This window comes from Scyliorhinus torazame, chromosome 3 (genome assembly GCF_047496885.1).
Source record: "Scyliorhinus torazame isolate Kashiwa2021f chromosome 3, sScyTor2.1, whole genome shotgun sequence".
Lineage (NCBI taxonomy): Eukaryota > Metazoa > Chordata > Chondrichthyes > Carcharhiniformes > Scyliorhinidae > Scyliorhinus > Scyliorhinus torazame.
The window spans coordinates 47,981,927-48,004,849 of record NC_092709.1 but is presented as its reverse complement, the minus strand read 5'-3'; the positions used below and the strand labels follow the sequence as shown (position 1 = coordinate 48,004,849).

Sequence of the window (22,923 nt, the reverse complement as noted above, 5' to 3'; positions counted from 1 at the left end):
TTTCTGGTGGCTTCTCAACATAGACCAGTCAAGTTGGAACTAGGTTAGTTGGCAGCATAGCATTGAACAGTGAGAAGAGCTCTACTCAAGAGACATTGCAGAAAAACTACTTAGTCAAACATGTATTTGTTTGTCTTTAAATAGAGATTATGGATTATGTTCTGATTGGATATTTTGTATGTCAAAAACCTCTGAGCAAATAAAATTAAAAGTTTCCCTATTTATTCTTCTTGGTGACCTTGGATTTATACTCAGTTGAAGACCATAATTGCTTTGGATCCCTAAACATATTTTAGGATTCTGCTATAAATATATACTTTTTTAAATTTAGAGTATCCAATTATTTTTTTTCCAATTAAGGGGCAATTTAGCATGGCCAATCCACCTAACCTGCACATCTTTTGGGTTGTGGGGTTGAAACCCACGCAGACACGGGGAGAATGTGCAAACTCCACACGGACAGTGAGCCAGTGCTACAACTATTTTAATGAGGCAACTGGCCTGCTTTGGGATCACTCAAAATTGTACCAAATGTATCATGGGCTACATGCAAGCAGAAGTCTTTCAGACTTTCTTCTAATTTTTTCCTAATCACTTTGAAAAATGATAGGGAGATGAAAATTGTGCCTTGATGTTCTCTGTGGCTTGTCTGCCAAGGAATGGACCAGTTTAAGAATCAGTCAAGTGATGCTGAATCTGATGTTAACCTGGTCTACCTCAGAAAGATTAAATAAAGTATACATACTTAAGACAAGGACATTTGGTCTAAGCCAGAAGGGTGTAAAATGCTCTCTGTAGAGACCAATAATTTTGAAAATAAATTTCAACTTCCAGGTAATAGTAGATAGGATCACATTTTAAGACTTTATAATAACAAAAGACTAAAGGCATTATTAACGAAACACTACGTTTGTGGGCAACTTATACTTTAACCCACAGAATGGAATAGCTCCCCTTTTTATTTTCAGTATAACTGAGAAAGCACACTTCACTGGTGTACTTTACACTGTGCTTTAAGTGGGCATTCCCAGAATCAATCCAGAATAATTCTTAGCTCCAAACAGTTCAATTCTGTCCTTTCCCTTTCTCAGGCTGACAACATCTAACCCCAGAACTGTCCTTCGCGGTGAGAGTATTACTGGAGATTCTTCCACTAGCAGCAGCTAGGTGAATCTTCCACCATTGGTTTAACTTCTCACAAATTTGTGCTTTTCAATCTAAGTATGAGCTTCCATCTGCATCCTGGTGCAATGAACCATGGAGACTTTCTGGTTCGAGACGCTCTCTCTCTTCGCTCCTAGAACCTGGCAGGCTAACTTGTCATGATATCCAGTACTTTTTTTAGGGAAGTCTGTTACCTTATATCACAATGCTTTCCCATATCAAAGTCATCCACCAAGATATCGTGAATCAGATGGACATGTATCCAGGTAGAGACGGTGATTAGATATTCGAGAACCCAACTCTCTTACATCTCGGAACTAAATGGACAGTTGAAAGCTCAACTATTACAACCCAAAATCCTGAACACTTCTAGGATTTTGGAGACTGGTCTGGATTTTCATTGAGTTGTGGAGACTTCATAGAGCCTCCAAAAGGTGGGCAGGGCCTAAATCAGAGATCCAGCTCTCATTTCTGACAGATAACATTTTTCTGATAGGGGAAGGGGCAGATCATGACTCGCACATGAGGGAAACCTGAACTCAGTGCTGAGTTCAGATAGACCAAATTTCCACTGTAGCAAGGGCCTTAACCCACAGTGTGCGAGTTACAATTTTAAAAACTAGACGTAAATATTCTTGAAGGGCGGAGAAGGCCCATACAGCTATCAAGCTGTGAAATGTTTAATCCCCAATCCTATAAAAATAATTTCAAAAAGCACCTGGCTTATGTCAATAAGAGGTTAAAATAAATCTCAAGCTGTGAAGTTATTTAAACTCCCAGCCCTTTCAAAATTTTAAAAGTAGGCTGTCTGTGTCAGTGAAAGGTTAAATAAGGTCTAGAAGTTATAATAGCTATTTTTAACATTATCCTATGGGGTATCATTATATCATTATTAATGCTTGGCTGCTTTTATGCAACTTAGAATTACCCCAGCAGGCATCTGAAGTTCACAGTTTGATCGGTAGGTTATAAATTACTAATGGATTATCTATCTTTGATGTTGGGTTATGAATTCATATTTTTATAAGGGATTAAACACGTGTATGAATTTTAAAGTTTTGAATGGACTTTCATGAATGGACTAATTTTTAATATACTGAAGGCTGTAATGGATATTTATAACTTTATTTAATTTCAACATGGCTCTTGAGGTCTCCTCATAGTGGATACTGGATGAGTCTGCATGGAGGGTGTAAAGACATTGGGTGGTGGGTGGGTTAGTATGAGTTGGTGACACTATCTATAATGGTCCATAGAGGTGGACGAGCAGGGTATGTGTTGACGTGGAAGGTAGGCGGGGCAATTCTGGGTGACGAATGAGTTGGCATGATTTGACATGCTTGGGATATGTGGTGAGGGGGTATATTGTTTAGGGGCTAGAGTGCCTAAAATATGCCTGGAATAATGTCCCAGAGAACAGAGGAAGGCCTTCAAGCAGCTCACCTTGACACTCGGTAACCAATTGGGGTCCGGGACGGTGAGTCCGACTCCATCCCACATTCACACCCAGAATAAAGAACGTGCTAGTCAGAGAAGTTTCTTCCGATGTGGGTGCAACAAGCTGGACAATTTCCCAATTCTGCTATCTGCCCAAAAGGGAACAAAGTTTCTTAATGAGCGCGTTTAGCCACGTGTTTCCTGGCACTCGCGTGTCGAGAAACACGTGGCTATTCAAAGCTGCTCATGTTGAATAAGGGGCCTAAGTGGAGCTCGGCTCACCATAATTGATCTCCGAGACGCACAAAAAGAGCCCTAACCCCCCCCCCCCCTCACTCCCCAAGCTGGAAGGCAACATGGGAGGGTCCCCCGGACCCCACCCCTTGCACCCCCAACCCCGGCCCAACTGCACGTGTGCAGAAAATGCCCCACCAGGATGGCACCCAGGTGACACTGCCAGGTTGGCACACCCAGGGTACCCAGGTGGCACAAGCAGTACCAAGGCACTATCCTGCCCAAAGGGCACGCAGCTGGGGGGCCTCCGATCCCCTTGGAGACCCCGAGTGCCATTCCATCTGGTCCCTGGGGACCAGTGCTAAACGGCTCTCGCCCGAGAACCACAAGGTGAAGGGATTGAATCCCAAATCCTCAGGTACCTTGGAAATCTGCACATCTGCATAAGGCTTACTGCCTCGCTCTAATGTGCAGTTTTGCCAAAGGTGATACCGCCCATTGTGGGCATGATTCTCCTTGCAACGCCTCGCGAGATTGCTTTGCGAGCCAGGTGAATCCCAGGAGCGGGGTCTCCCAGCTTTCATCAGCCACGTTGCATCACAGCGGGATGCATTTCCAGTGCAGCGTGGCCAGACGATTGCCCCCTTGGTCTTTATATTTTTTTTTACGGGATGTGGGCATCCCTAGTTGCCCTTTAGCAGGTGGTGGTGAGTTGTCTTCTTGAACCGCTGCAGTCCTTCAGGTGTAGGTGCACCCACTGTGTTGTGAGGGAGGGAATTCCAGGATTTTGACCCAGCAACAGCGAAGGAACGGCGATATAGTTCCAAGTCAGGGTGGTGAGTACTTTGAGGGGAACCTCCAGGTGGTGGGGTTCCCAGGTACCTGCTGCTCTTGTCCTTGATGGTGATGATTGTGGGTTTGGAAGGTGTTGTCTAAGGAACCTTGGTGAGTTACTGTAGTCCATCTTGTAGATGGTACACACGGCTGCCCTTGTTTGTCGGTGGTGGAGGGTTTGAATGTTTGTGGAAGGGGGAGCAATCTAGCGGGCTGCTTTGTCCTGGATGGTGTCAAGCGTCTTGAATGTTTTTGGAGCTGCACTCATCCAGGCAAGTGGAGAGTATTCCATTATACTGACTTCTGCCTTGTGGATGGCGGACAGGCTTGGGGGATCAGGAGGTGAGTTACTCGCTGTAGGATTCCTAGCCTTTGACCTGCCCTGGTAGCCACAGTATTAATATGGCTATTCTAGTTCAGTTTCTAATCAATGTTAACCCCCAGGATGTTGATTGTGGGGGATTCAGCAATGGTAATGCCATTGAATGTCAAGGAGCGATGATTAGATCCTCTCTTGTAGGAGATAGTCATTGCCTGACACTTGTGTGGCGCGAATGTAACTTGCCACTTGTCAGACCAAGCCTGGATATTGTCCAGGTCTTGCTGCATTTGGACAGGGACTGCTTCATTATCTGAGGAGTCTCAAATGGTGCTGAACATTGTGCAGTCATCCGCAAATATCCCTACTTTTGACCTTATGATGGAAGGCAGCTCATCGATGAAGCGGCTGGAGATGGTTGGGCCTCGGACACTGCCCTGAGGAACTCCTGCAGTGATGTCCTGGCGCTGAGATGATTGACCGCCAACCACCAGAACCATCTTCCTTTGTGCCAGGTATGACTCCAACAAGCAGAGATTTTTCCCACTGATTCCCATTGACTCCAGTTTATCTAGGGCTCCTTGATGCCGTACTCGGTCAAATGCTGCCTTGATGTCCAGTGCAGTCCCTCTCACCTCACCTCTGGCATTCAGCATTTTTGTCCACGCTTGAACCAAGGCTGTAATGAAGTCAGGAGCTGAGTGATCCTGAGCATCTGTGAACAGTTTGTTGCTGAGTAAGTGCCATTTGATAACACTTGATGACTCCTTCCATCACTTTGCTGATGAAGGAGAGAAGACTGGTAGGGCTGTGTTGGATTTGTCCTGTTTCTTGTATACAGGACACACCTGGGCCAATTTTCCACATTGCCGGGTAGATGCCATATTAAGATTTGTGTAGAAGAATCCACAAGTCTATCTGCCCCTTTGCTCTTTTTTAAATGTTAGTTATTGTATCCGTATATACCTGTATTCCTTCCTTTTACGTTTTTCTGTTCATAGCAAAGAGCTTTAAGCTCTGGAAGCACAAGTTACGAAATTAAGTATGGAGTAGGTTGCTTTTGAAGGATTCAGCCTGAATCATACAATATTTCTGAGGTTATTAACATATGGCGATCGAAGGAATGATATTTCTGAGTGCTAGGAATAATACTAGCTGCAAACCAACGACCAAATCCGTGTCCTCTACCACCTTGAAGTGGAGATGCCGGCGTTGGACTGGGGTGAGCACAGTAAGAAGTCTTACAACACCAGGTTAAAGTCCAACATGTTTGTTTCGATGTCACTAGCTTTCGGAGCGCTGCTCCTTCCTCAGGTGAATGAAGAGGTATGTTCCAGTAACATATATATATATAGACAGATTCAAAGATGCCAGACAATGCTTGGAATGCGAGCAATTAGCAGGTGATTAAATCTTTACAGATCCAGAGATGGGGTAACCCCAGGTTAAAAAGGTGTGAATTGTGTCAAGCCAGGACAGTTGGTAGGATTTTGCAGGCCAGGTGGTGGGGTTGAATGTAATGCGACATGAATCCCAGGACCCGGTTGAGGCCGCACTCATGTGTGCGGAACCTGGCTATAAGCTTCTGCTCGGCGATTCTGCGTTGTTGCGCGTCCTGAAGGCCGCCTTGGAGAACGCTTACCCGGAGATCAGAGGCTGAATGCCCTTGAATGCTGAAGTGTTCCCCGACTGGAAGGGAACATTCCTGCCTGGTGATTGTCGCGCGATGTCCATTCATTCGTTGTCGCAGCGTCTGCAAAGTCTCGGCAATGTACCACGCTTCGGGACATCCTTTCCTGCAGCGTACGAGGTAGACAACGTTGGCAGAGTCGCACGAGTATGTACCGCGTACCTCGTGGGTGGTGTTCTCACGTGTAATGGTGGTATCCATGTCGATGATCTGGCACGTCTTGCAGACATTGCCATGGCAGGGCTGTGTGGTGTCGTGGTCAATGTTCTGAATGCTGCAAACAATGGTTTGTTTGAGGTTGCGCGGTTGTTTGAAGGCAAGTAGTAGGGGTGTGGGGATGACCTTGGCAAGATGACCTTGGCAGATGCAAGGGAAACATCATGACCTGCCAGTTCCCCTCAAAGCCTCGCACTAGGCTGACTTGGAACTATATCACCATTCCTGTCACTGGACCAACGTCCTGGAACTCCCTGCCAAACAACACTGCAAGTGTACCTACACCACATGGACTGCAATGTTTCAAGAAGGCAGCTCGCCGTCACCCTCTTGGGGTGCAATTCGGGATGGCCAATAAATGCTGGCCTAACCACCAACACCCACATCCTGTGAAAGAATAAAATGAAAGCAAACATATGGAACGGTGCTTATTCTTCAAGTGTATATATTTCAAAATGGATCAAGTACTTAAAATAAATGGATGGAGCAACTGTCATGACCTCAGGACATTCTAAAGTACTTCACAGAAAATAAAGTACTTTATGTTCTCAAATAGTTCCACTGTACAACCTGCAAGAGCAGTATTAAGCTTACCATCTTATCAAACGTAAAACCTCCAACAGAGGTTCTTTCAGTCATGCACTGAAGTGTCACCCTGAACTATATGCACTTGAGAGCTGTGCCAATAATTGACACTTGACAGCTCTGAGTTTTGCAGTACGATGAGTAACTGCGGCTAGTCATTCAAGAGCATCAGATTATTCTTCCAGGCCTTAGTGCCACAAGTGTCTCTTGCTTGCCACAAGGCAGGCAACTAGTAAGTGCATAAATTTATTTTCTTTGCAAGATGTAATCTTTTCTGTGAGTGTTTCAGGGAAATGGGGAGAGGTAAACTATAACTTTAACTGTAGACAGTTGTAACATTTAAATTAGGTAGCATTGTTCTTGTCAGAAAATGTTTTTTTCCTCTATCTTTATCAGACAGGAAATTAACTTGTGGAGTTGCAGACCTTGCTGTGGATTGTGTTTACGAACTGAAATGTTACCATACTTATTGTCATAATATACATCTATGTATACAATGGAGTGCAGACAGGCAGTGATTGACACACAGGATGACCAGGAGGCACACAGAATAGAGCAGCCAATCACCAGACAGGACACGACCACGAAAAAGCCAGAGGGCACCAGTTTTCCCGCTCTCTCTCTCGGGACCCAGCCTCTGAGACAGTCAGAGTTAGTGAGCTGGCCAGTGCAAACACCACATGGTAGCTAGTAAGACTGGTTAGGCTAGTATCAGGTCTCCAGTCAAGTCAGCATAGTGTCAACCCACAGTTGAACATGTATAATAGTTCAGATGTTAAATAAAATCGTGTTGCATCTTATCAAGTGTTGGAGGTCTGACTCTCGCCACACTGCATCAAGTGCAGTCCACATCGACCCAGCCTACCCAACACATCATGTTACCAGTGAGTGATGCTGAAAATTGGCGGAACTACCTTGAGTGAATCAGTGTTGACCAGCAAACAGCCATCCGGTGACATGGAAAACGTCCGCCCTCCTCCGCAGCTCCGCATCGCCGGCAACCTCGGTAAAAATTGGAAGATCTTCAAACAAAAGTTTCAACTCTATCTAGAAGCCACTGACCTCGAGGCCGCATCAGACACTAGGAAGATCGCACTATTCCTCTCCACAGCTGGGGACCACGCCATCCACATCTACAACTCCCTTACATTCGCTGAAGGCGAAGACAGGACGAAATTTAAAACAGTCCTACTGAAGTTCGACAGCCACTGTGACATTGAGGTGAATGAGAGCTTTGAACTATACGTTTTCCAGCAGAGGCTTCAGGATAAGGATGAACCTTTTCAATCCTTTCTGACCCATCTCCGCATCCTCGCGCAGTCATGTAACTATGACTCGACCACTGATTCCATGATCTGGGATCAGATCATTTTCGGGGTCCACTCCGATTCCCTTCGCCAGCTGAAAGTCAAGTAGCTCACCCTCACCATCGTCATCGAAACGTGCGTTCTCCACGAACATGCTAACAATCGGTACTCCCACATCAGGGCGGCAGAAACGGCAAAGCTAACCTCCCACGAGGCGGAACGGGTGCAGGCCATCGCACAAATGCAGGGCCTAAGTATCAACGAGAGTAGCCATTCCGCGTGCTTTTCCCGGCCCCTGCACATGCACACCACGACCGAGGGGACGGCGAGACCGACGACCCGACTGCACAGGTGCGTACGTCGTTCGACCGCACTGCGCATGCGCGATAGCGCACGGAACGCGCTGACGTTGGCGTCATGACATGTCCGAATTGTGGCTCCGCCCATTTAAAGCGGCAATGTCCGGCAAAATCATGACGGTGTCTACAGTGTGGCAAGCTTGGCCACTACGCAGCCCTTTGCAGATCTGCGCCACTGCCCAGCATCCAGCGATCCCAGCTGCTGCGCAGAAGCGTCCGTTCAATACAGCAAGCCATGCCAGACTCCGACCCCGACAGCCCAACAGATCCTGATGCTGCGTGCCTCAAATCTCCATACCGGGTGGGCATCATTACGAAGCATACGCTGCCTTTCTCCAAAACAGCGACGCACCTCCCGATCCTCAGCGTGGGTCCCGACGATGAGTGGTGTGCTGTCCTCACAGTCAATAAGGCTTGCATCCGGTTCATACTGGACACCGGCGCATCGGCGAACCTCATCTCCAACTCCGATCTCGACACCATCCGCGTCAGACCAAGCATTCTTCCACCGGCCTGCCAGCTCCTTGACTACAGTGGCAATGCCATAGCTGCCAGTGGCTCATGCCAACTCGGAGTTTCCAATAAGTCATTTAAAGCGACACTGCGATTTGAGATTGTGGGACCTGACAGAGCATCCCTGCTCGGTGCTCGGGCCTGCAAACTCCTGAACCTGGTTCAGCGAGTCCACACCATGTCATCCTCACGGGCGACGGCCTCACCTGATGAGAACTTCCAGGCTGAAATTGATGACATCATCACGCAGTACTACAGCGTGTTCGACAGAATGCGCACACTCCCATAACGATACAAAATCCTGCTCAAACCAAACGCCACCCTTGTGATCCACGCACCACGTCGGGTGCCGACACCCCTCAAGGACCGCCTCAAGCAGCAGTTACAGGACCTCCAGGACCAGGGCATCACGTCAAAGGTCACAGAACCCACGGACTGGGTCAGCTCCATGATCTGCGTCAAGAAGCCATCAGGGGAGCTTCGAATCTGCATCAACCGCAAGGATTTAAACTGCAACATCATGAGGGAACATTACCTGATACCAAAACGAGAGGAGTTGACCAGCGAGATGGCTCATGCCAAAGTCTTTACGAAGCTGGACGCCTCCAAGGGTTCTGGCAAATACAGCTGGATGCATCCAGTCGCAAGCTGTGCACATTCAATACCCTGTTCGGTCGCTACTACTACAACCGGATGTCTTATGGCATCATCTCGGCCTCAGAGGTATTTCACCGCATCATGGAACAGAGAATGGAGGGTATCGATGGGGTGCACGTGTATGTTGACAATGCCATAATCTGGTCCACAACTCCTCAAGAACACATCGATCGCCTCAAGCAGGTATTCCACAGAATCTATGAGCATGGCCTCTGACTCAACAGAGCCAAGTGCTCGTTTGGTCAATCAGAAATCAAATTCCTTGGTGACCACATCTCGCAGCAAGGCGTGCGGCCAGATGCTGACAAGGTCTCGCCGATCAACGCCATGAAGACCCCAGAGGACAAGAAGGCGATCCTCCGCTTTCTTGGGCTGATCAACTTCCTTGGGAAGTTCATTCCCAACATGGCAACACACACCACAGCCCTCCGCCATCTTGTCAAAAAGTCGATGGAATTCCAGTGGCTGCCCGCTCATGAGAACGAATGGCGTGAGCTGAGGGCAAAACTCACCACAGCCCCGGTTCTGGCGTTCTTCGACCCTACCAAAGAGACCAAAATATCCACTGACGCGAGCCAGGACGGTATTGGGGCGGTGCTCCTGCAATGGGATGATTCCTCCTCATGGGCCCAAGTTGCGTATGCCTCCAGAGCCATGACGCCCACTGAGCAACAGTACGCTCAGATCGAGAAGGAATGCCTGGGCCTCCTAACGGGAATCGACAAATTTCACGACTATGTATATGGCCTCCCAAAATTCACGGTTGAGACGGACCACAGGCCACTAGTCCACGTAATCCAGAAGGATTTGAATGACATGACGCCTCGGTTACAACAAATTCTTCTCCAGCTACGCCGCTATGACTTTGAACTTGTCTACACGCCAGGCAAAGAACTCATTGTTGCAGATGCCCTTTCCAGGTCTATCACCGCACCGTGTGAACAAACTGACTTTGTCTGCCAAATCGATGCGCAGGTGCAATTGTGTGCCTCCAACTTTCCGGCCACTGATGAGAGGGTCATCCAAATCCGTGAGGAAATGGCCAAGGATCCTCTGCTACAGCGTCTGATGCAGCACCTCACGAGTGGCTGGCAGAAGGGATAGTGCCTCCAGTTTTACAATGTCACGTACGACCTGAAGGTGGTGGACGGCATCCTCATGAAGCTCGAAAGGATTGTGATTCCGCAGAGCATGTGAGCTATGGTGCTCGACCAACTCCATGAGGGTCACCTGGGGGTCGGGAAATGTCGACGCAGAGCTTGAGAGGCAGTCTATTGGCCGGGCATCAGCCAGGATGTTGCCAACACGGTCCTCAACTGCCCCACATGTCAGAAATTTCAGCAAGCTCAACCCAAAAAAACTCTGAAGCAACATGAGATAGTGACCTCCCCATGGTCCAAAGTCGGTGTCAACCTTTTCCACGCCAAGGGGCGTTGTTGCTCGTTTTAGCCTTAGTTTATTTGCTCTAATTATGTCACCTTTGCTCTTGAGTCACCAGGTATCTTTCTGATACCGCCACGTGGTTCAAGTCCGAGTAATGATTAATAATCCAACACACCGCTTAGTAAGAGTTAAATCAACGCTCATTTATTAGATACAGCAATTAATACTTGTACATTAATTCTACTTCTAAACTACTTCCTACCACTAACAGGCCAATGCCTAACTTTGGAAATGGCCCACCAGGTCAGGGAAACGAATGGCCTTTCAAATGGGTTCTGAGCCTGCGGGATTCAAAAGCTGGTACAGGTCGATAGTCAGGAGTGTCTATCTGGTAGCGATCGTTGGAGTAAAACTTACGTTCTCTTTCAGCAAGGGTCTCGAAGGGTGCGGAGAGGAGAAGAATGGTCGAGTTGAACTTGGCCCCTATTCTTATAGTCCCCAGGGGCTTCCTGCCTCTCGGGGCGGACCTGGTACCTGGTTCCAAGTGATTGGACTTGGTCCCAATCACTTGGTTCGATATTCTCCAATACTGGAGCGATTCCTTGATCGAGGGGTGGTTGTTTACCTCTCTTTGTGTCAGCTCCTGCTGGCGCCGAAAGGTCTGGGTCGGCTTTGTGTGTCTATTTTGTATCGATTGTTCCCGGGGATTGCTGCTTCGTATGCAGGTGGCTGGGGTGTTGTTATGTTGATGGCTGCAGGTATCGGTTTGTCTGGCTTCCCCAGAGGCGAATACACTGTTTTACCTGCAGCTGTCTGTTTGAGTCCTGTTGGCTGATTTTCCCATCAGCCTCTTCCGTTCGCCATTTTAAATCGGGGTTTGATCAATCTAATCGGGAGTCAGCCATTTTACATGGCTACAGCGTGACTATGTCCTCCTGGTCGACTACTTCTCCAATTACCCTGAAGTGGTGAAACTGTCCGACCTCACGTCTAAGGCAGTGATTAAAGCATTCAAAGAAAACATTTGCCAGGCATGGGATACCGCTCACGGTGATGAGTGACAACGGTCCCTGTTTTTACAGCCAGGAATGGTCTGATTGTGCCCCAACTTTCGTCGCGTAACCTCCAGGCCCCACTACCCGCAGTCAAACGGGAAGGCCGAAAAAGGGGTCCACACCGTCAAGAGATTACTATGCAAGGCTGCAGATTCAGGCTCCGACTTCAACCTGGCGCTGCTGGCATACAGAGCATCCCCACTGTCCACTGGGTTGTCTCCCGCGCATATGCTCATTAAATCGCACTCTGCAAACCACGGTTCCAGCCATCCATGTTCCAGACCTTGACCATCTCACGGTCACACAAAAGATGCAGCAGTCTCGGGCCCAACAGAAATCAGCATACGATGCTCATGCCACGGATCTCCCCGAGCTGGACCCGACTGATCGTGTTCGTGTGCAGTTGCTTGACAGCAGCTGGTCCGCCACAGCTGTGGTGGTCAAGCAAGTGGCCTCGAGATTGTTCCTCGTCCGCATGGCTGATGACTCCTTCCTATGATGCAACAGATGGGCGCTGCGCAGAGTTCCACGCCTGCCACCTAACCCCGATGTCCCGCCTCACACAATGCTTCCTCCGGATGTGCCCTACCATGAGGCCACCGATCTGCTAGCAATCTGCGACCAGCGCATTGGCGGCGGTCCCGCCTATCCAAGTGCAGGCAGCCCCTGATCCACCCTTGAGGCGGTCAACCAGAATTTGTCGCCCGCCGCAGAGACTAAACTTATAGACTGAACTTTTGCACAACTGTGTTGTCTTATCGTTTTGACCTCTGTAAATATCATTGTTACCGTTTCATCTGCCCTATATCTGCACTTGCGACACCTTCCTGTGTACATAAGGTCATTTTAGCACATTCTGTATATAGTCACGCACATTTACACATCCACACGCACATGCACCTTAATATTTATTATCTCAACACACACAATACAGAAAAAAAAGGGGGGGAGATTTCATAACATACATCTATGCATACAATGGAGTGCAGACAGGCAGTGATCGACACACAGGATGACCAGTAAGCGCACAGAACAGAGCAGCCAATCACCAGGCAGGACACGGCCACTATAAAGCCAGAGGGCACCAGTTTTCCCGCTCTCTCTCGGGACCCAGCCTCTGAGACAGTCAGAGTTAGTGAGCTGGCCAGTGCAAACACCATGTGGTAGCTAGTAAGTCTGAATAGGCTAGTATCAGGTCTCCAGTCAAGTCAGCATAGTGTCAACCCACAGTTGAACATGTATAATAGTTTCAATGTTAAATAAAATCGCATTGCATTTTATCAAGTGTTGGAGGTCTGTCTCTCGCCACACTGCTTCAAGTGCAGTCCACATCGACCCAGCCTACACAACACATCAGTTATGATTTCAGCATTGAGCTTAAATAGAAACACCTCTTGTAATATCCTACAGGGTGTGTGATTATCTTCCCCATGGTCCTTGTGTGAAGTACGAGCTCCCCAGTGAGTGGCGGGAAATATCTACTAACCTTTGTGTAAAAGGTTGGCCAGGGCACTGACCAAACAGGAACCCAGTAGGGTTCTACTGGGCAATGTATATATCGTAGTGTAAATAAAACTGCATTTTAAAATTTTACTCGGTGTGGACTCCCCGTGTCTTTATTCAACTCTGTTTTGTTGAATTTTGTTCCAAAACTAATGTATCGTCTTCAATCACATTTGTATTCCTGGTTAGAAGTTGACTGCCAATTAGAGTTTTGACTAAGATCTGATTAAACAATGCAGCAGAGTTGTGAAGGAAACAGTAAGCAGGAAGCCTCACTTGTATGTCACTGCTGTTCTGTTCCTCTTTTCTTGTCAAGCCTGTTGGCTCAGATATCCTGACCCTAATTTACATCCAGTTGGTTTGAGGCACTTAGAATGTCACTTGTCACAGATAAATCTGGGAACTAATTGCATATTTGACATTGGCATTTTTGCAGAGAATGTTAAATATTGTGACATTAAATGTGCTGCCATCATGGAGAACACTCATCTTGTTGCACAAATTAATCACCATCTGCATATTTTTTCTAGAATGTGATTCCTGCTTCAATGGGTGATTTATCCTTATGAATCCATTGCCAAGATCATACGAAATAGGGGCAGAAGTAAGCCCTTCAGCCCTCCCCCGAGCCCGCTTTGCCATTCAATCGGATCTTGGCTGGTTTGTTGGTGTTTCGAATTCCACATTCCACCTACCCCCAATAGTCTTTGATTCTCTTGTCTAACATGAATCTATCCACCTCCACCTTAAAAATATTCAATGACCTCCACCTCTACTGTCTTCTGAGGCAGTGTTGCAAAGTCGCACAACCCTCTGAGGGAAAATATTTCTCCTCATCTCTGCCCTATAAGGGTGACCCATAATTTTAAAGCAGTGCAGTCTGGTTCTGGACTCACCCACAAGAGGAAACATCCTTTCCATGTCCACCTTGTCTCGACCGTTTAGGATCTTATATACCAATGTTTTCAAACTTTCTTTCCTGGGACCCACGTTTACCAACCACCGACCTTCGCGACCCATGCCAGCCGACCTTCACGACACACCATTTTCGCTTATATTTAATGCAACTGGTGAGCCTGCTTGGTCCTCACGATCTCATGGAGAAGAGGGCAATGCACATATCAAGTGCGGAGTTCAGCCGGTTCTTTTCTGCCATCTTCATCTTTGTGAGGATGGAAAATCCAACCTCGCCCTTTGTGAAGGGCAATAGCAACAAAATGCTTGTTTTACTTGATACTGAATACTCCTCGGAATGCTGCTCCAGAATGTTGACAGCCTCATGGACTTGTGGCATGTTTTAATGTGATGTCACAGGTGAGGACCTAGAAAATGGAGGGATCTCTTCTCCATGATTTCATGCCAAAAGCACGGAGGTAGAGCGCATGACCAGCTCGCTACTGCCATTTCTGTCCGGAGGACTGCATCATTAGCATTTAAAAGCTTTTAAATGCGAACGATGCAGTCTTCTGGACAAAAGTGGCAGCAGTGAGCTGGTCATGCGCTCTACCTCCGTGCTTTTGGCATGAAATCATGGAGAAGAGTTCCCTCCATTTTTGCGGTGGGCATTCTCAATTTAAAAGCTGGTAGCGGCCATTGGATGCCTCTCCCGCGATCGGGACCACCAAGAGAACGCCATGACTGGCCACTCTGCGACCCTCCCGACACCCGGCCGTGGGTTGCGACCCACACCTTGAAAAACCCTGTTATATACTACAATCAAGTCACCCCTCACTCTTCCATACTCTAGTGGAAATAAGCACAATCAGTCCAGCCTTTCCCCATAAGTTTGATTGGTTGATTGATTTATTGTTACATGTACCGAAGTACAGTGAAAGTATTTTTCTGCAGCCAAGGGAATGTACACAGTATGTACACAGTGGACAAAAAGAATAATCGATAAAGTACATCGACAAATAGTGATTAGTTACAGTGTGAAACAAGGGCCAAACAAAGCAAATACATGAGCAAGAGTAGCAGAGGGATGCGTTAATAGTGTTCTTACAACCCACATCCAGTGCATTTATATCCTTTTAATAAGGAAACCAAAACTGCACACTAAGATGTGGTCTCATAATGCCCTGTATAACTCGAGTATAACCGCCTTACGTTTATGTTTGGTTCCTCTCATTATAAAGGATAGCATTCCATTAGCCTTCTTAGTTATTTGCTGTACCTGCATACTAACTTTGTGACCCATGCACCAGAACACCTAGATTCCTCTGCACCTTGGAATTCTGCAGCTGTCTCCATTTAAGTAATATTCTACCTCTTTAATCTTCTTGCCAAAGTGAACAACTTCACTTTTCCCCACATTATACACCATACCCAGAGTTTTGCCCACTCACTCAATCTATATGCAACCTCCTTATGCCCTCTTCACAACATACTTTCCAAACCTATTTTGTGTAATCGGCAAATTTAGCGACCATGCCTTTGGCCCCCTCATCTAAGTCATAGATATAAATTTTTAAAAGCTGAGATCCCAGCAGACTCCTGCAGGACTCCACTTGCCACACCCTGCCAATCAGAAAAAGACCCATTTATGGACAGTCTGCCTCTGCCTGCCAGCCAATCTTCTATCCATGTCAATATGTTACCCTCTACACCATGAGCTTTAATTTTCCGCGGTAAGACGTCCTACAACACCAGGTTAAAGTCCAACAGGTTTGTTTCAAACGCTAGCTTTCGGAGCACTTCTGCTCCTTCCTCAGGTGAATGAAGAGGTATGTTGAAAATGAAATGAATGAAAATCGCTTATTGTCACAAGTAGACTTCAATGAAGTTACTGTGAAAAGCCCCTAGTCGCCACATTCTGGCGCCTGTTCGGGGAGGCTGTTACGGCTGTTCTAGAAACATATATATAGACAAAGTCAAAGATGCAAGACAATGCTTTGAATGCGAACATTTGCAGGTAATTAAGTCTTTACAGATCCAGTGATAGGGGTAACCCCAGGTTAAAGATGTGTGAATTGTCTCAAGCCAGGACAGTTGGTAGGATTTCGCAATTTAATATTCTGCAACAACCTTTGATGTGGCACCTTATCCGATGCCTTCTGGAAATGCAAATATAGGCTCCCCTTTATGCACAGTACATGTTACTCCATCAAGGAACTCCAGTAAATTGGTTAAATATGTTTTCATTTTCTCAAAATCTTGCCGGTTCTTCTTGATTACCTTGAGTTTTTTAGATGCACAGCTATAACCTTCTTTAATGATCAACTCTCGCACCTTCCCCAAAACAGACATCAAGCTAACTCGCCTCTACTTCCATATTTTTGCTTCCCTCCCTTCTTGATTATAGGACTCACATTTGCTACTTTTCAGTTTGATGGAACCTTTCCAGAAACTAATGAATTTTGAAAAATTAACACCAACGCAACTATTATCTCATTAGCCTCTTCTTTTAAGACTCGAGGATAAAGTCTATCAGGACCCGGAGAATTGGCAGCCTGCTGCTCCATCAGTTTGCTAAGTAAAGTCCCCATAGTCCCGGATGACCATAGACTGCTTTCCCCTTTGAGGGGAAGAGCTGATGAGTGGTGATTTGACATGAGGATCACCACACCTTAGGCGAGGGGCAAGGTTGAGAAGGTGGGGTCTTGCTGAATAACCTAAGCCGGTACGGGAATTGATGCCGCGCTATTTGGCCTTACTCTGCATCACGAACCAGCTGTCCAGCCAACGGAGCTGAACCGGCCCCGGTTTCCTCAGTGCTGCTTCCCTAGAGATTGGGATTCCACCTCGTTCCTTTCTCCCTTCCACCTCTTGATTTACAGCTATTACTGAAATGTCTTTTGTATCTTCAATAGTGAAACCAGAAGCAAAATACTTGTTCATTTCATCTACCCTTTCCTTATTATCTACCACCAATTCCCATTTCATTCTCTAGCAGATCAACATTCTCTCCACTTATTCTTTTCCTTTTTAAATATCTGCAGAAATTCGGACTAACCATTTTTACATTTCTAGCTAGCTTCCTCATACACTAATTTATTTCTCCTGATTAACCTTTTAGTCATTCTCTGCTGTTCTTTATATTCTGACCAACCAACAGACCTGCCACTCATCTTTGCGCAGTTATATGCTTTTTCCTTCATTTTGAGATTTTCTTTAACTTTAGTTAACCATGGCAGTGGGTCTGCCCATTAGAATTTTTCTTTATAGTAGGAATATACTTATTCTGTATTTTCAGAAATATCCCCTTAAATGTCTGCCACCGCTTCTCATAGATTATCATAGAATTTACAGTGCAGAAGGAGGCCATTCAGCCCATCGAGTCTGCACCGGCTCTTGGAACGAGCACCCTACCCAAGGTCAACACCTCCACCCTATCCCCATAACCCAGTAACCCCACCCAACACTAAGGGCAATTTTGGACACTAAGGGCAATTTATCATGGCCAATCCACCTAACTTGCACATCTTTGGACTGTGGGAGGAAACCGCAGCACCCGAAGGAAACCCACGCACACACTGGGAGGATGTGCAGACTCCGCACAGACAGTGACCCAAGCCGGAATCGAACCTGGGACCCTGGAGCTGTGAAGCAATTGTGCTATCCACAATGCTACCGTGCTGCCCCTTCTCTATTGATCTATCCTCTAATCTCCTATCCCAGGTCACTTCAGCTAGCTCAGCTTTCATGCCTACATAGTTGCCCTTATTTAAGTTAAAATACTCATCTTAGACTCACTCTTCCCCCTTTCAAACTGATGTAAAATTCAATCACATTGTGGCCGCTGCTACCTAGAGGTGCCTTTACTCTGAGATCATTAATTAATGCTGCCACATCACACTATGCCAAGTCTACTATAACAAGGTGCAAATGAAAGCATTGAAAGGAAAAGCAATGTCAGAAATTCAAGTTATTTCTTGTGTTTGCTCCTGATTAGATGGTATTTATGACGTTGTTACGATTGGAGCTCCTGCAGCGCACATTCGCGGGTTTCGAAATGGAGGTCTCCGCAGGCAACTGTACCGATTTGAGGGAGAAAAAAGGAAGTAAGTAAAAGGTTAACCGCTTAGCATAAATGAGGGTAACTACTTGGTTGTATTTTACATGGATCAGATTAATTTAATTTGCTTTATTTATAATCGGCTTCCTCCAGTTGGTCCAGATTTTGAGGTGGTAATGCCAGCGGGTGTGTCCTTCGCAGTGAAACTGACTGGAATATCTGGGGCTTGGTTTTAAATTCAGGGTTGTGTATCCAACATCTGGATAATTTCTGGGTCCCTATCTCACGCCACATCTGCGTTGTTCATACAATGCAATCATCAAATGTAAATGCCCTATTTGGGTCTGCGGGGGAGTTCGGCATCCAATTAGACACCTCAAGCTTTGCTAGGAGCTCAAGTGTCAAAGTCAGACGGCAGCGTTCCCTTACAGAAGAGAGGACACAGCCCATTGTAGGGCCAGCAAACTCATTGCGCACGGCCAACCAAACGGCCAACCAAAAGGCATCGAGCCTAATCGAGAGCAAATCCAAGTGCCCAAAACTTTTCATTATAGAAAAACACTAAATTTCTCCCTGAATTGAACCAACAGCTGTGCATTAACGTGCACCAGACTTTTGAGTTTAGTGATTTGCAATTTGATAATTGCCGTTTGGCCCTCCCTGGCCTGTTAACCAGCTCCTCAAGGAGTTTAATGGCTAGTTAATTCCAGGTGAGCAGGTTCTTGACACTGCCCTTACTTTGAAAATTCTAGCAAATCCTGGAAGTTGCTGGAGGGGTTGGGCACTGGCAACCCCCCCCTGAAAGCTCTACTTTCAAAAAATGCCAACGCCTGGTCTTGCAATGCCCACCGCCTCCCTGGCCTTTCCTTAGCCAGACTCAGGAGTCTGTGCATGCGCAGAATAACATGAGATACAGATGTTGCTGTCAGCAATTTTAAAAATCTCCAGAGGATGTGCTGTTGAGACACCCCAAAAAGCAATCAATGAGAAATCTACTGAATTCACCAAAACTTACACTGATCATGCTGTTAGTGTCATTGTAACACTCCTTGAGAACCTTGTTGAATAAGGTGTGAGCTCTGTTCTTAATGGTGCAACAACTTCATAATTACTGTTAAGCACCCTTATTGACCCTGAAAAGCTACTTTTTTATATGTGAAACTTCAGTTTTCTCTTCACAAAAATTACTTTAGCTTCTCTCACTCAATCACAATAATTTATCTTGCTATCTGAAAATTAACTGAATAGCAGTATCATTGTGTTTAATTTCCTGGTTTGCACTGTGCAAATATTTAAATGTGATTGGCTGCTTGCCTGCATGCTAACATCACTGCTGCTGCAAACCATGATGCTCACTTGGGACTTGGCGCTAGATTTAAATTGCTGCTGGGAAAGGGGAAAACTACGCCACAGTAATACATAGAACTTTGCATGCACCTTTCCTCCAGGTCAGTGATGAGCACTGTTACTTTGCTGCTGACGGCAAAATCAGGGCCATAGTACATTTTAAACGTCCACCTATTTGTCTTATCTTGGTAATATTCCTCAATAGTTGAAATTGCTGATTGCATGATTTTAATTTAATCATCTGTGGATTGTGAAAGAGAGCACAGTGTGTAAAGCTTTTGCTCACAGCAGTTCTGAAAGTATGTGTCGCCCAGGCTGTCTTATCGTCCTTGCTGTAAGCTTGGTTGGCTTTGGAGGGGAAAGTGGTTATTTTTGTAATGATATTTCTTCCTTTGTTGCTGACAATGTTGTCATTGGGCAAAGTGGGTAAGAGGAACATCCCCCACTTGGGGACTGTCACTCAGACTCCCAGTAGCTTAGCACTCGGGAGGGCCAGTACCACCATAGCATGTTACAGTAATCTTACAAAAATAATAGACAGCTAATTCATTGTGCAATAAATGCAGAATACTACAAAAATCTGGTGCGTTTTCGGTAAACATTTTCCATGAAACATGTTTATTTTTATTTTGTGTTCTGTATATCTTCAGATTAAATTTGTATACGGCTTTTTATTCTGGTTTTTGAAAGTTTTTTTTTTTGTCTGGTATCATGGTATGCAAGAACAGAGGACAAGCTTCTGCTTTGAAATGTGCAATCCATGGCTCCATGGTTGTTAATCTTTACCTGTAACAGAGTATGAATGAAAAGAAAAGAAAACACACATAACTGGATGGGCTGGACGGTTGGTCTGACGTAGGAAGATTATTCTGATGAGGTTAGCTGAAGGAGGTGGGTGGAGGCTGGTGTAGAGCATAAACACCGGCACCGACCATATGGGCTGAATGGCTGTACCATGTGCTGTGCTGTACCTGCTCTGCAGTTCTATGAAATTAATTACTGAGTGGGATTCACCAGCCCTCCAGCCACGTGTTTCTCGGGGGCGCGGCATTCGCTGCTGGCGAGGTTCTCTACTCCCGCCGCTTGTCAATGGGATTTCCCATTGAAGCCACACAGTCTTCCAGGAAACCCATGGGCAGGGATGTGCTGCCGACGGGAAAAGTGAATCCTAATGGTCGGAGCATTTTGGCCACTATGTTAGTACAATTTGGACAGTGGTGATATTGCATTTTATTTCATTGCTTATTGCAGAGAATTGAAAAGTCCTATGTCTATTACACCACAAAACCTTATAATGCTGTACCAGGTAAAAAATGATGCTGTGAAATAAAATACAGTATTAAAATACAGTATATGACCGTTTGGGTCTGCTCTGCCAATCAATATGATCATGATTGATCTTTGACATTAACTCCAGTTTATGGCCAATACCCATTTCTGTCGACTCTGCTAGAGTCCAAAAGTCAGTGCATCTCAGCATTGAATATGTTCAATGACTCAGTATCCACTGCCCTCTTGGGTTGAGAGTGCCAAAGGTTCACAACCCTTTGAGTGAAAGTGTTCCCCTCTTCTCCGTCTTAAAATTGTCCCCTTACACTAAGACCATAATCCCTAGGTCTAGACTCTCCAGCCACATATTTTCGGAATATCTCAGCATTTACCCTATCAAGTTCCCTCAGAATCTGCTTGTATCCCTCAGAATCTTGTGCGCTGGATTTTATGATCTGCTAACTGGTAGGTAATGGTGGGGTGCTGGGGGTAAAGTCCAGCTGGTGATCTTCCTGCTATCGAGCTGCCGGTGCCAAACTGTATGAACTTTTACAGTGGAAGTCATCAGCCTACCCACCTGTCCTTGGGCCTATTGAGGTCTTTATTTGGCAAATTAATAGCCAGAATAGGACCTAATTCCAACCCTGCTGATATTTTAGCCATGCTGGGAGAAGACCCACGTCATTCTTTAGTTGCATAGGCTGGTGTAATGCAAGCAGAGGGAGAACCTAATTTGTGAGCTCCTTTGGCGCATCAAAGGTGTCCCCCCTCCTTCACACATCCCCTCTTCTCTCACCTCTCACTCTCCCTCCCCTTTCCCCCCCCCCCCCATCCCCTTTGTAATACTCCCCTTTTATCCTTCCACTTTGGCCTCGTGAACCCGGCCCCTCATCCACTCCCCTCCCTCGCCGGGACCACTTGCCCCAGACTTAACCTGAGCTCCCAGGCATAGTGGAACTGTCTGTACTCATGGCTTCTGCCAGTGTTCCCACTGTTGCTTGTGGGAAGACAGAGCTGTTGGCTATAAAATTGACTGATGGGTCTCCAAGGCAGAACACCCCCCCCCCCCCCCCCACAACCCCTGTAAAATCCAGCCTGTATATTTCAAGGAGATGTCTTCTAATCTCCAGTGTTATATGCCCAATCTGCTGCATCTTTCATCATAGCGCAGCACTCGCATCCCAGGAATCAATCTAGTAAGCTCCTGCTGCACCTCCTCCAAGGCAATGTGTATCGGTATCCTTTCTTACGTTACAGACAGGAGAGGGATTAGTTTAAACAACCTCGATTTCTCCTCTCACCACCCGTCCTTAAACAGAAAAGTGTTTTGAATTTTGCTTTCCCCCCTTTGTAAACTGGCATATTTTCCCCAACCCTTCAGTTTTGGAGTGATCTAATCATAGAACATAGAACATTATAGCACAGTACAGGCCCTTCAGCCCTCGATGTTGCGCCGACCTGTAAACCACTCTAAAGCCCATCTACACTATTCCCTTATCGTCCATATGTCTATCCAATGACCATTATAAGTGCCCTTAGTGTTGGCGAGTCCACTACTGTTGCAGGCAGGCATTCCACGCCCTTATTACTCTCTGAGTAAAGAACCTACGTCTGACATCTGTCCTATATCTATCTCCCCTTAATTTAAAGCTATGTCCCCTCGTGCTAGACATCACCATCCGAGGAAAAAGGCTCTCACTGTCCACCCTATCCAATCCTCTGATCATCTTGTATGCCTCAATTAAGTCACCTCTTAAACTTCTTCTCTCTAACGAAAACAGCCTCAAGTCCCTCAGCCTTTCCCCATAAGATCTTCCCTCCATACCAGGGAACATTCTGGTGACTCTCCTCTGCACCCTTTCCAATGCTTCCACATCCTTCCGATAATGCGGCGACCAGAATTGCACGCAATACTCCAAATGCGGCCGCACCAGAGTTTTGTACAGCTGCAACATGACCTCATGGCTCCTAAACTCAATCCCTCTACCAATAAAAGCTAACACACCGTACGCCTTCTTAACAACCCTCTCAACCTGGGTGGCAACTTTCATGGATCTATGTACATGGACACCGAGATCTCCCTGCTCATCCACACTG

General features: G+C 46.3%; 1 protein-coding gene across 8 annotated transcripts in view; it reads left to right on the top strand.

Moving 5' to 3' along the window:
• inpp4b (inositol polyphosphate-4-phosphatase type II B) overlaps positions 1–22,923 on the top strand; it is a 1,315,761-nt gene that overhangs the window by 1,049,485 nt on the left and 243,353 nt on the right. For all 8 annotated transcript variants that reach the window (XM_072495637.1, XM_072495635.1, XM_072495634.1 and 5 more), the window contains one exon: positions 18,148–18,256. In XM_072495637.1, coding sequence (XP_072351738.1) covers positions 18,148–18,256 — 109 coding nt within the window. The remainder of the gene's footprint in view (positions 1–18,147; positions 18,257–22,923) is intronic.